The 12,988-nt window shown below is 43.3% G+C and overlaps 1 protein-coding gene across 7 annotated transcripts in view; it reads left to right on the plus strand.

Moving 5' to 3' along the window:
* The first annotated feature begins 735 nt into the window (after positions 1–735).
* LOC139552093 (scavenger receptor class B member 1-like) overlaps positions 736–12,988 on the plus strand; it is a 35,392-nt gene continuing 23,139 nt past the window's right edge. For all 7 annotated transcript variants that reach the window (XM_071363501.1, XM_071363502.1, XM_071363505.1 and 4 more), the window contains exons 1-7: positions 736–1,150; positions 6,767–6,927; positions 9,109–9,250; positions 9,382–9,585; positions 10,783–10,878; positions 11,671–11,786; positions 12,068–12,234. In XM_071363501.1, the coding sequence (XP_071219602.1) occupies positions 1,037–1,150; positions 6,767–6,927; positions 9,109–9,250; positions 9,382–9,585; positions 10,783–10,878; positions 11,671–11,786; positions 12,068–12,234 (1,000 nt within the window). In that variant the 5' untranslated portion in view covers positions 736–1,036. The remainder of the gene's footprint in view (positions 1,151–6,766; positions 6,928–9,108; positions 9,251–9,381; positions 9,586–10,782; positions 10,879–11,670; positions 11,787–12,067; positions 12,235–12,988) is intronic.

The raw sequence follows: 12,988 nt of genomic DNA on the forward strand, positions 1-12,988 counted from the left end.
TTCCCACCACGCACCCCAGCCTCCACCTGTTTGGGCTCGGCTTTTGTTTTCGGTCAGGGGGATTGGTATAGCATATCTTGTTCACTGCCTGTAATTATTATTGTCTTACATGATGTATGCTCTGGCAGTGAGTTGCCCTGGAGTAGCAGAGCTTAATGCCAAGCCTAATGTACTGCAATCTTCTAATACATAAATGGTTAACGAATACGTGGTGTTTTCTGTCTAAACTAAAGGCTTCCCTTTTACTGTTCCTTTGAAGGGCTGGAGGATTCAAAAACTCATCTGAAACTGTCATGTGTATGACAGTAAGTCAGCCTTGAGTGTACAGATTTGCTGTCTTCCACGGGGCTCTTTCGGTCCAGGAGCGTTTCACCACAATTTACACATGGCATTATTCTTTACTGTCTGTTGTTTGTCTGTCTGCCTCATAATTCACAACTGCAACACAAAAGGTGACTGGTCAATATGTTGTGCTCCATCTTCCTTTTCCCACCTGGGGCCTCGTTTATAAAATGTGTTTAGTTTTTAAATGTTAGTGGATGATCAGTTCTTAAAATGTGAGGAAACGCTATTCATACAATATTTATATACATGAATAATGTGTATATCACACTTTCTTAGATTTTGCACGAAACGTTATGACTTACAAATGAAATGCGTCTCTGTTAAAAATAAACTACTGCCCCCACCAGCCTCAGCGTGTAGGAAGGCGTGGCTTGTACAATATAAACACTGCGGTTCCGCTCATGATCGCTTACAGTCGGTTTCAAGACAAGCCTCATTCATGTATCTGTTTTTGGACTTTAAGATCATATTCTCGAGAGTGGCAAGGTCCTTCAACACTTGAGGTGTTGTTGTGAGTTGGTTGACATTCCGTAATCTTCTTGCCTTGTCTAGATCTGCAACGAACAAGGCAGCGCTCCGAACAAAAGCCAGGGAATTTGAAATTGCAGATAGCGTACATGCGTTGTTCTTATCTATACATTTCAGTAGGCCTACAGTTTTATTGGTGAACAGTTAAACTGTGTTCATAACAATGAATAAATCTAAGTTAGCAATCGGACTTTTTGTCGCAGGTACACTCACTGCACTGTTTGGCTTAGTTATTCTATTCGTTGGACCAATCATCATTGACGACCAAATTGTGAAGGTAAGTGATTGAGATTAAAGCTATATAATGTAGCTTTTTCCTATAGTTTTATATTTCTGTTGTAGGCCAACGTCTAATGGAAAAGGCATCGTTTTATCCTGGTCAGTCACGACTAACGTATAGCGTAGAATGAACCTGATTTATTACTGGTATTTATTTTTATTTTCTACTTTACTTTTTTATTTGTTTTATATTGATATTGATTACTGCATTGTTGGGAAAGCGAAAACAAACGAGGCATTTTACTGTAGGGCTTAACTATGCTTAATACCAACCATGTGGTTACAGTCTGAGATTAATGCCATACATTTGTTTGGAACATTAACTAGTTCTCTACAAGTCAGAACGTACTCCGCTGTTTGCGGTCGATACTTCTGTGGATGTGATTTACAACAAAAAAAAACAATCAAATCATTCCTTGTTTTGCTAAATATAAGGAATTTGAAATAGACTTAAAAATAAATTATTTGAGCAATTCTTTTTTTACTTTGAGACTTAAGTAAATATAAAACCAAATAATTTTACTTAAGTAACTCGCTTATCTTTAATTTTACTCAAGAATGACAATTGGCTACTTTTTACACCACTGTGTTGAGTAAACACCTGCAAGACTTTCGGTTGGTGTCGATGACTGTAGACCTATATCAGGGTTCCCCAACTGGCTGTGATTTGACACCCCCAAGTTCTCTGAGCGATATAATACTTTGATTTCATTTCTGGAAATTACATGAGCAAAAGTATGTGGACGCCTGCTCCTCAAACATCTCATTCTAATATCATGGGCATTAATATGAAGTTGGTCTCCCCTTTGCTGCTATAACAGCCTCTACTCTTCTGGGAAGGCTTTCCACTAGATGTTGGAACATTGCTGCGAGGACTTGCTTCCATTCAGCCACGAGCATTAGTGAGGTCGGGCACTGATGTTGGCCGATTAGGCCTGGCTCACAGTCTGCGTTCCAATTTATTCCAAAGGATAATTGATGGGGTTGAGGGCAGGGCTCTGTGCAGGCCAGTCAAGTTCTTCCACACCGATCTCAACAAACAATTTCTGTATGGACCTCGCTTTGTGCACAGAATCGTAAGAATGTAATTGTGTGCTGTACCGTTAAGAGTTCCCTTACTGGAACTAAGTGGCCTACCCTGACCCCTGAAAATAACCCCGCCCATTATTCCTCCTTCACTAAACTTTACAGTTGGCAGTGGCATCGTTCTCCTGGCATCTGCCAAACCCAGACTCGTCCATTGGACTGCCAGATGGTGAAGCGTGATTCATCACTTCAGAGAACGCGTTTCCACTTCTCCGGAGTCCAATGGCGGTGTCTTTACACCACTGCAGCTGACGCTTGGCATTGCTCATGGTAATCTTAGGATTGTGTGCGGCTGCACGGCCAACTAACACTGCACTGCTCCCAACTAACAGTTCTTGTGTTGAGGCTGCTTCGAGGCAGTTTGTAAATCGGTAGTGAGTGTTGCAACCGTGGACAGATGATTTCTACACCCTACAGTACTCGGCGGGACCGATCTGTGAGCTTGTGTGGCCTTACCACTTCCTGGCTGAGCTGTTGTTGCACCGAGGCGTTTCCACGTCACAGTAACGTCTCTTAGTTGACCGGGGCAGCTCTAGCAGGGCAGAAATTTGACGAACTGACTTGTTGGGAAGGTGGCATCCTATGACGGTACCACGTTGAAAGTCATTGAGCTCTTCGGTAAGGCCATTCTACTGCCAATGTTTGTCACTGGAGATTGCATGGCGGTGTGCTCTATTTTATACACCTGTCGGTCACGAGTGTGACTGAAATAGCCAAATTCTCGTGTGTGTGACTTTCCTATAGATAATTTGTCCAAAAATTCTACCCACAAAAGGACAAAATCAGTGAATGGGTGGTTTACTCTAGATAGTACAGCCACAGTCAAGAAAGGTTCAGTATAGTAATCTAAACTCTTTATTTGATATGTTCTTTATAGATTGGTTTTGCCCCACAACTTCCTTCAAATGTTAAGCTAGTTCTTTCTTGATCATGTACTTTTTTTATGCAGTGTAATGCATAATTTTCAGCTTTAAGTTCCTGGTTCTTAAAACTAAAATATAGAAATGTGACCTCTTAAATGATTGATATGAACGTGCATATTTGAAATAAGGATGCATAAGCAGAAAATAACCCCCATATCTACTGTAAAATATGGTGGTGGATCTGATATGGGGCTATTTTGCTTTCACTGGTGACGTGAATATCATTAATGTGATGACTGCTATTCATTGAATAATTATCTACTTAGTTTAATTACCCAATTTAAGTTATCATGTAACTCATTAGGAATCTGGGGCACCGTGGGAAGAGTTTGTTTAATGAGTTACCGTTTCCCAAATTAACTCAAGAATATCATGAGTCAATAATGAATATTTTCCTCATATCAGTCTCGCATAATCTGCACAAAACCGAGTCTCACTGATCATTCTGTACCACACATTGATTTGATTATTTAATTACTAACAAGCTAAATTATAACATACACATTCACACACCCGGTATTGATTAGAAACTTAATACGATGACAACAGTCCCTAGTGGATCAACACAATATGACACGTGTTACACAAGATGGAGATTTAAAGAGGGAAAGAGAAGCAACACTTGGATACGTTTGTAAACTACGCTTAGTGTATCCCTAATACCTAGCCCTGAACTGCCGCTCTTTTGGGTAAGAAGTGTAATGTATGTATTTACGTGTTGAAGGTCTTTGTTGGGCCAAGGACTTTGCGGGCTGAGTTACGCCTCGTGAGGCCTTGTTCTTCGGCTGTTCTCGGGTGTAAACTGTGTAGACAACCGATGATTTGAAGAGGTTTTAAGAGGTTCCTTTGTCTTCAACCTCGTGTTGCGTTTTGTGGTCGTGACTAATCGTAGACCCCTGCTGCAGCACGTGGTCATCCTAGTCTGTTAATTCTTAACTCCAATGCTTTATACCCTCGGGTAGAAAGGTCCTTTTCCGTCTTGCTGACACGCTCTCTGGGTACCCTGGGGCGTAGCTAGTTATGAGGCAAGGTATCACAATTTACTATGATCTCGTTAGATAACTAAAATCAGACTTATTGTCACAAACGCTCTCTTTCATCTGGATATTTTCTACACAATGTAAAGTATGTACACCTGATACTCATTATAAAAACAAGTTAGTGTTTTTGTCATAATGTCTTTTTAACTTTTAATGACATCACAATATAGACATTAATTTTCCACATTCCACCTCTTATCATTACCAGCATTTGGAGGATGATAGAGGTATCTCTATCTGTCCGTGTCCATTGTTTAATGTTAGTTTTGGGCTGTAAACTCTTCATAAGACACACAGACTTTCCCATCTCTCCAACTAGAGCAGAAAGGAATCGTCTGCTGCCTTACAATTTCCGATGGGGGTGAGGTGTCCACAACAAAAAATACATCAATCCCTCTCCCCCCTCTGCGGGAGTTCTGTAGAGCTGATACGCTGTAACCTGATCCTTTGGATCCTCCCAGGAGTCATGACACTGGTCTTGGAGCCCTTGGTAAGGTCAACGGCATCATTAAACCAGTACCAGGACGTTTTAGCCAAAAACCTGGTAGCCTCTGCCAGGAGGCTGGAACTTGGTTGCAATCGGATCTAGTAGCAAGACCACAGCCCCAAGCACACACCAACAAAACCCACAAATAAATGGTTCTGACCACACAGATCAACATTTTGCCATGGCCATCAGTCTCTGATTTTAGTTGAAACCCATTAGAAACCAGTGATTTGAATTGAAGCGGGCAGTCCATAATCGCAGACAAAGGAAATCGAGGATCTGGGAAGATTATATATGGACGAATAAGGAATAAGCAAACAAATGTAAGGTTTGAAATTGTTTTAGTCAAATATTATATCCGTTCGGGCTTCTTGCGGCCAATTTCGATTCTACAAATGATTTGTAATTATGTACCAGCCCCCTGACTATCCGCTCAAGAAAATAAATTGTCACTAGCTGCCACAAGATTATATACCCCACCTATTTCTACAATTTATTTTCTTAAATCTAATTTCAAACCTAACCCTAACCACTCTGCCTAAGCTTAACAGAAATATAAATGCAACAATTTCAAAGATTTTACTGATTTACAGTTCATAGAAGGAAATTTGTCAATTGAAACAAAGAAAGTAGTGTATGGATTTCACGTAACTGGGTAGGGGTGCAGCCATGGGTGGACCTGGGAGGGCAATCCAAATACATTTTGCCCCTTAAAGGGCTTTATTAAGAAAGTACTCATCAGTTTCATCAGCTGTCCGGTGGCTGGTCTCAGACAATCCCGTGCGTGAAGAATGTGGATGTCCTGGACTGGCATAGTTACACGTGGGCTGCGGCTGTGAGGCCGGTTGGACTTACTGTCAAATTCTCTAAAATGATGTTGGAGGCGGGTTATGGTAGAAACATGAACATTCAAAATTCTCTGGCCACAGCTCTGGTGGACATTCCTGCAGTCAGCATGCCAATTGCATGCTCCCTCAACTTGAGGCATCTGTAGCATCTGGCCTGCTCGCCTCCCTACCACTGAGGAAGTACAGTTCCCGCTCAGCCCAGTCAAAACTGTTCGCTGCTCTGGCCCCCAAATGGTGGAACAAACTCCCTCACGACGCCAGGACAGCGGAGTCAATCACCACCTTCCGGAGACACCTGAAACCCCACCTCTTTAAGGAATACCTAGGATAGGATAAAGTAATCCTTCTCACCCCCCCCCCCTAAAAGATTTAGATGCACTATTGTAAAGTGGCTGTTCCACTGGATGTCATAAGGTGAATGCACCAATTTGTAAGTCGCTCTGGATAAGAGCGTCTGCTAAATGACTTAAATGTAAATGTAAATGTAGCATGCTCCCTCAACTTGAGGCATCTGTAGCATGCTCCCTCAACTTGAGACATCTGTAGCATTGTGTTGTGACAACTGCACATTTATGGTGGCCTTTTATTGTCCCCAGCACAAGGTGCACCTGTGTAATGATCATGCTTCTTGATATGTCAGGTGGATGGATTATCTTGGCAAATGCTCACTAACAGGAATGGAAACAAATTTCTGCACAACATTTTTAGCGAAATAATAAGCTTTTGTGGATATGGAACATTTCTGGGAATTTTTGTTTCAGCTCATGAAACATGGGACCAGCCCTTTACATGTTGCGTTTTTATAATTTAGTTCAGTATATTTTCAATGCACTTTATGCCCTATTACCTAAATGTATTGTTTCCTATCCTGACATACAGAAGCCCCAGCCAGCAGGGAGCCCTGTGCATTGCATGTTTGACTTCACATAGTGTATAGGCCTACGGTATGTCTTGCTTTCCCAAGATGTTGCTCCTGTTTTTAAGGATGATTCTGCCATAACCAATTCCCCCTTGGGGTTAATGTCACTTTATACTGCTACCACTATCCTTTATTGCCAACACTGGTTCTGGCAGCCACACAGTTATGGGTTTGGTTCTCCTGTAGATCAGGAACACAGGATATGAGTGTCAACTGCCAGTGATCCCATCCTGCAGAGAGGAACAAGCTGTCATACTGAACACCTTGTATATGTTATGTATAATAATATGCTTTTATCATTATTCTCTCAGAACTTAATAATAGACCCTAAGAATGAGATGTCCTACACCATGTGGAAGGACGTCCCTGTTCCGTTCTTCATGTCTGTCTACTTCTTCAACATCCTCAACCCCACCGAAGTCCTTGCGGGAGAGAAACCCATGGTGGAGCAGAGAGGACCATACGTATACAGGTAGGCTTTCACACCTGACCGGATTCGTAAAGCTTAAAGAGCAGTGATACTAGCAGGAGTAGTGTGCGGATGTCTTTCCTTCGTCTTATTCAGCTGTTACCATGCACCTGCAACAAAGAGCTCAGATTTGCGAGTGCTTTTTGTTTCCCCATTGTCAATTCGTGTGACCCAAAGTTTGGGGAATGCTGCTCTAACCCTTAACTAACATGTTACCTAGCCTTAACCCTTAGCTAGCATGTAACAATTTAACACTCAAACTTAACCTTCACCCCTGAAGAATTCATTTTTGACCCACATTTTAATTGCGTCGGCGATCAGTGGAAATCAAGTGCCACACAAACATGAAGATGGTGTGCTCCGGGGGATGTTCATGCAGGAACCAATGGGATGCTTGAGGAGGAGGGGGTGATGCCCTAATGGAGGAACGCCCCGACGTGTGTGATTGTCCTGCAAAATTGTACGTTTGTGCCATCAGTTCTTCCCAAACAAGTTTTCTGTTCTGATCCACCAAAAGCCTCTGCGATATACAGTGCATTTGGACAACCAAGACTGGCCTAGAGCGGCCAGCTCTAGGAACAAACTGAGCAATTGGGGGAGAAGGGCCTTGGTCAGGGAGGTGACCAAGAATCCGATGGTCACTCTGACAGAGCTCCAGAGTTCCTCTGTGGAGATGGTTGTCCTTCTGAAAGGTTATCCCATCTCTATAGCACTCCACCAATCAGGCCTTTATGGTAGTGGGCAGATGAAGCCACTCAGTAAAAGGCACATGCCAGCCCGCTTAGAGTTTGCCACAAGGCACCTAAAGACTCTCAGACCATGAGAAACAAGAGTCTCTGGTATGATGAAACCAAGATTGAACTCTTTGGCCTGAATGCCAAGTGTCAAGTCTGGAGGATACATGGCACCATCCCTATGGTGACGCATGGTGGTGGCAGCATCTGGTGGTGGCAGCATCCTGTGGTGATGTTTTTCAGGGGCAGGGACTGGGAGACTAGTCAGGATTGAGGGAAGATGAACGGAGAAAAGTACAGGCAGATCCTTGATGAAAATCTGCTCAGGACCTCTGACTGGGGCGATGGTTCACCTTCCAACAGAAAATGACCCTAAGCACACAGCCAAGACAACGCAGCAGTGGCTTCGGAACCAGTCTTTGAATGTCCTTGAGTGGCCCAGCCAGAGCCAGGACTTGAACCTGTTCTAACATCTCTGGAGAGACCTGAAAATAACTGCAGCGACGCTCCCCATCCAACCTGGCAGAGCCTGAGAGGATCTGCAGCGAAGAATGGAAGAAATTCCCCAAATTGAACCCCTTTCCTTTTGGATCTTGCCTGTTTCACCCTGTAACGTATCCAATTTATCTATCCAGTCTCTGTTCTAGGGTTGCACAATCAATTGAATTCGCATCAAAATTGCAATACTGACGTGCAATATTCATATTGTAAGATCCATATTGCATGCAATATTTTGAAATGCTCATGTAACCAACTTTTTGATAGTTCATTTTTTTCTGCTCTTGCGGCTGCTTTCCGCACACGTTAAGCCCCGCCCCATCACTCAAGCTAAGTTTCCATGCGCTTCTGTTAGGTCAAATGCAGTCAGCCGGTTGTTCCAAACAAGAACGATGCTGCTTTCTACTTACAAAAAATCGACATGGCAAAATTTGGTTAAAAATAAATCACAATTACATTTTGCATATATCGTGCATCCCTACTCTGTTCTCGAACTGACTGTCCTTCTCTCATTACCTTACCTCCCTTTCTCTTTATCCTTTATCCTTGAATAACTTCTGTTTTAATCTCAGTAAGCGATTTTAGGAAGCCAGTGTCAGTGGAATGGCCTTTTGTGATTTAATAAGAGAACTGACATGCCCTACCCCTGCAAGTTGTTCAGTGCAAGTAGAATAATAGTAGGCCTACTATTGAAACAGATAAATGAGTCTGGCCAACTGTGTCAGAAATTCTGTTTTTTTGTTGTTGAAAAACAACAATGGTGGATGTTCTAAATCCATAACAATGCTTAACTCTCGATCCCCTTTCTCTGCTTCTTTTCTTAATCAGCTATTCAATCAGATCTCCAGTCATCTTAACTATTACGTCTATAAACCCTCTAATGTTGTAAAGTGTCTCCATTTGCATCGGTCAGTTGGGAGGTTGACCTGAGTTTTGTGGTTGTGTGTTTCAGGAAGCGTCTTCAGAAGCAGAACATCACGTTCCATCCCAACGACACAGTGTCGTATCTTGAATACAGGAGCTACTTCTTTGAGCCCAGCATGTCAGTGGGCAACGAGTCGGATGTGGTCACCATCCCCAACATGCTGGTGTTGGTAAGACAGCACTGCTGCACACACACACACAATATGAACTTGACTCCTATGTCTTTGCCCCCCCCCTCATCTCTCCCCCACTTCATCCCGTTTCTCCCCACCCTCTTTTCCCTCTCCCCTCTGTCTCCCAGGGTGCGGCGGTGATGATGGAGAACATGCCATTTGCAGTGCGTCTGTTGCTCAGCACCACCTTTAAGGGCTTTGAGGAGGGACCCTTCCTAAACAAGTCTGTAGGGGAGCTGATGTGGGGCTACGACAGCAAGCTGGTGGACTTCCTCAATAAATGGTTCCCTGGGATGCTGCCCTCCACTGGCAAGTTTGGCCTCTTCTCTGAGGTGAGTGAGCGGGTGGAGGAGATGAGCGCACAATGACCAGAAGTCTACAGGTAAAGTAGCATATGCTAGTGTACCTTTAGACTTCGACATTGTGCTAACGTTAGTTGGCATCGGCTTGCGACACCACCTCGTTCTTCCTTCACACTGCACACGGAGACATAAATGCTATTCACAAGTTCATCTCTACTCTGAGTAAGTAGAAAAACAATTGCTAGGATCTCACAGTATCCCTTTAATGCTTGATCTAATTTAATCGAGGCCTCAGTCAGGCTTTGAAATGATGTAGTGCGTGGGCAGTTTCCCTATTATGTAATTCACAGGCAGACCTTAAAGCACTATTTATACCCTGTCAGAAATGTCCAGTTGATCAAGTGTTAGATAGGTAAATTAGGCTAACCAGCTAAATCTTGTAAATTAGCCTAACCAGCTAAATCTTGTAGTTATCCTAGCCAAATGATGTGCCCAGTGGCCTCACACCCCAGGAGGGTAGTTTGGTGTTGGAACGTAGACGGACACTACATGACCACTTCCACACTCCATCCCCAGGGGACAGTTTGAACAGTTTGGGGTCGCATGGGTAGTGAGCAATGACTATGTATGAATGGAAAAAGCCATCGATCACTTGGCACCTTTCATTCCTACGTGAAGACTTAACCGGCTTTATTTGGCTTCAATGCGCTGTTAAGATGCTATTTTCACGGAGACCTAATATGTGCAGTTTGAGTTACTCCTGGAAGTGACTTTGCAGGCTAGCTCAGTGCTGCCCCCTCCATTGAGTAACTCAAGTTCAAGGCTTCAATTGGCATAAAAATAATCCTTTAACTTCTTCTGTGGGGGGGGTTCTTTTTAATGTATATAGAAAATAATCTGTTCAAGAACCTTATCTGGTGTATTAGAAGCATTTATTGGTACCATGATTGTCTTCAAAAATGTTTTTATTTATATTGGCCACGAAGATTGGCATTTTTTCCATTCACTCTAATGGGGGATCCTGTTTTCTGTTAACCATGCCTGCAGTACTGAGGTCAGCCTTAAACCTCTGTGGCTTTTTAACATTTTACACATAGGAAGTGTGTGTTTGTGACCGGACCTTCTCAAATAATATAGAAGTACCTCTTATCTACAGCCTGTTTTAAGTTGGCTGTTTGGTTACATATCAGTCACTAAAAAGCGCATCTTTCTGTGTTCTCCCATCAGTTCAACAACTCCAACACTGGTCTGTTCACCGTCCACACGGGGAAGGATGACATCCGGCTGATTCACAAAGTGAACTCATGGAACGGCTTGACCAAGGTGAGATGTTTGGCGTTTAGGGATCACACAGCCATGACATTTCACCTTTACAGATTGGTTTGAGAGGGGCAATTTAGAAGCACAGGTGAGGGAAAACAAATCTGGGCCCTTTTTGTAAAAGGACTCCATGAAAACAATGGTGAAAGGGGGATACCTAGTCCGTTGTACAACCTGAATGAATTCAACTGAAATGGGTCCTCCGCATTCAACCCAACCTCTCAATCAGAGGGGTGCGGGTGACATCCACGTCATCGGCGCCCGGGGAACAGTGGGCTAACTGCCTTGCACAGGGGCAGAATGACAGATTTTTACCTTGTCTGCTCGGGGGTTCGATCCTGCAACCTTTCTGTTACTGGCCCAACGCTCCTACCCACCATGCTATCTGCCGCTACTGTTACGGAGTGGACTTTTTCACTTGGTTCCCCCACCCCCTCAATGGTCATGGTGTGCTCCCTATGATCATCCCCCCCACCGCCTCAACAGGCTTCACTCTGCCTCCACCCCAATGGGTATTATTTATTCATCACTGCCACAGTGGTTATGTGTTTATAGTGCTATTTCTATGGGTTTTATGACCATTTTCATTCTTTTATTTCACTGGATCCTGCAATCACACTGACAACCCTGTACATGTGACTATTAAACTCTCTGAATCTGACTATCTCAGCTAAATAAATGAATATAAATATATAAAGTTTGACTTTAGTCAAATCCTGAATGAATTTTTTGTTCTTCTTTCCCGTTCTAGAAAGAGCTCAATGTGTAACGGATGTTAACCTTCTGTCTCTCTAGTTGATATATTGGAAGACTCCCCAGTGTAACATGCTCAACGGTACAGCAGGACAAATGTGGCCTCCCTTCATGACCAAGGAGTCCACACTGCCGTTCTACAGTCCTGACGCCTGCAGGTACACACGCTTTCAAACACTCACGTAGCATAGTGGTTAGAGCGTTGGGCCAGTAACCGAAAGGTTGCTGGATTGAATCCCCGAGCTGACAAGGTAAAAATCTGTCGTTCTGCCCCTGAGCAAGGCAGTTAACCCACTGTTCCCCGGGCTCCGAAGACGTGGATGACGATTATGGCAGCCCCCCGCACCTCTGATTCAGAAGGGTTGGGTTAAATGTGGAAGACACATTTCAGTTGAATGTGTTGTGACTAGGTAGTCTCACGCACTCTCTCTCTCTATAGGTCTTTGGAGCTGGTGTACCAGCGTGAGGGGATAATGAAAGGGATTCCCCTCTATCGCTTTGTGGCTCCTAAGACTATGTTCGCTAATGGCTCCGACTACGCTCTCAATGAGGGCTTCTGTCCCTGCAGACAATCTGGCCTCCTCAACGTCAGCAGCTGCAGATCCAGTGAGTGTAGACACAGATTCATATACACTCCTCTACCTATTTCTTTGGACAGTGGAGCTAAAACTTGTAGTTTAGCTCTGTGCTCCAGCATTTTGAATTTGAGATCAAATGTTTCATATCAGGTGACAGTACAGGCAGAATGTCACTTATTATTTGAGGGTATTTTCATACATACATTTTACTGTATTAGAAATGAAAGCACTATGTATCGATTCCCATTTTTGAGGAAGTGTCAGAATTATGTTCTCCATGTTCATAAACCCAATTAAACTACTCAGTCTGAAACCCAGATTTTGTAAGATACTGGTTGAATGAAACAGACGGAGGCCCCAGCTATTATAGTCAAAATATTTATTCACGAGAGCGCTGGTCCGTTGTACAAAACTATTCATTTTATACTGGCTCCTTACGCACTTACATTCACACACAAACAGTAGATATCATACGCACATACATACACACGAACAGTAGGTATCCTACGCACATACTGTATCAATACCCAGCCGACAAAGATTGGGGACCGTGAGAAGCACTCTCTGTCCTCCCTCAAGATTAGGGAGTACTCACTGCCCTCTCCCAATCTCTCTGAGGCCCCTAGCAAGGTCGGCCCCGAGTTTTGCTCAGACAGTGTTTAAGATACTATAAAGATTAATTGTACAGATGTATTGTTTTACCCTAATTCTGACTAAAACTACACATCATTAATTAGTCTTTTACTGACTAAGACTACACACATTAATAATAATTTTATGAT

Source organism: Salvelinus alpinus, chromosome 24, assembly GCF_045679555.1.
Source record: "Salvelinus alpinus chromosome 24, SLU_Salpinus.1, whole genome shotgun sequence".
Taxonomy (NCBI): Eukaryota; Metazoa; Chordata; class Actinopteri; order Salmoniformes; family Salmonidae; genus Salvelinus; species Salvelinus alpinus.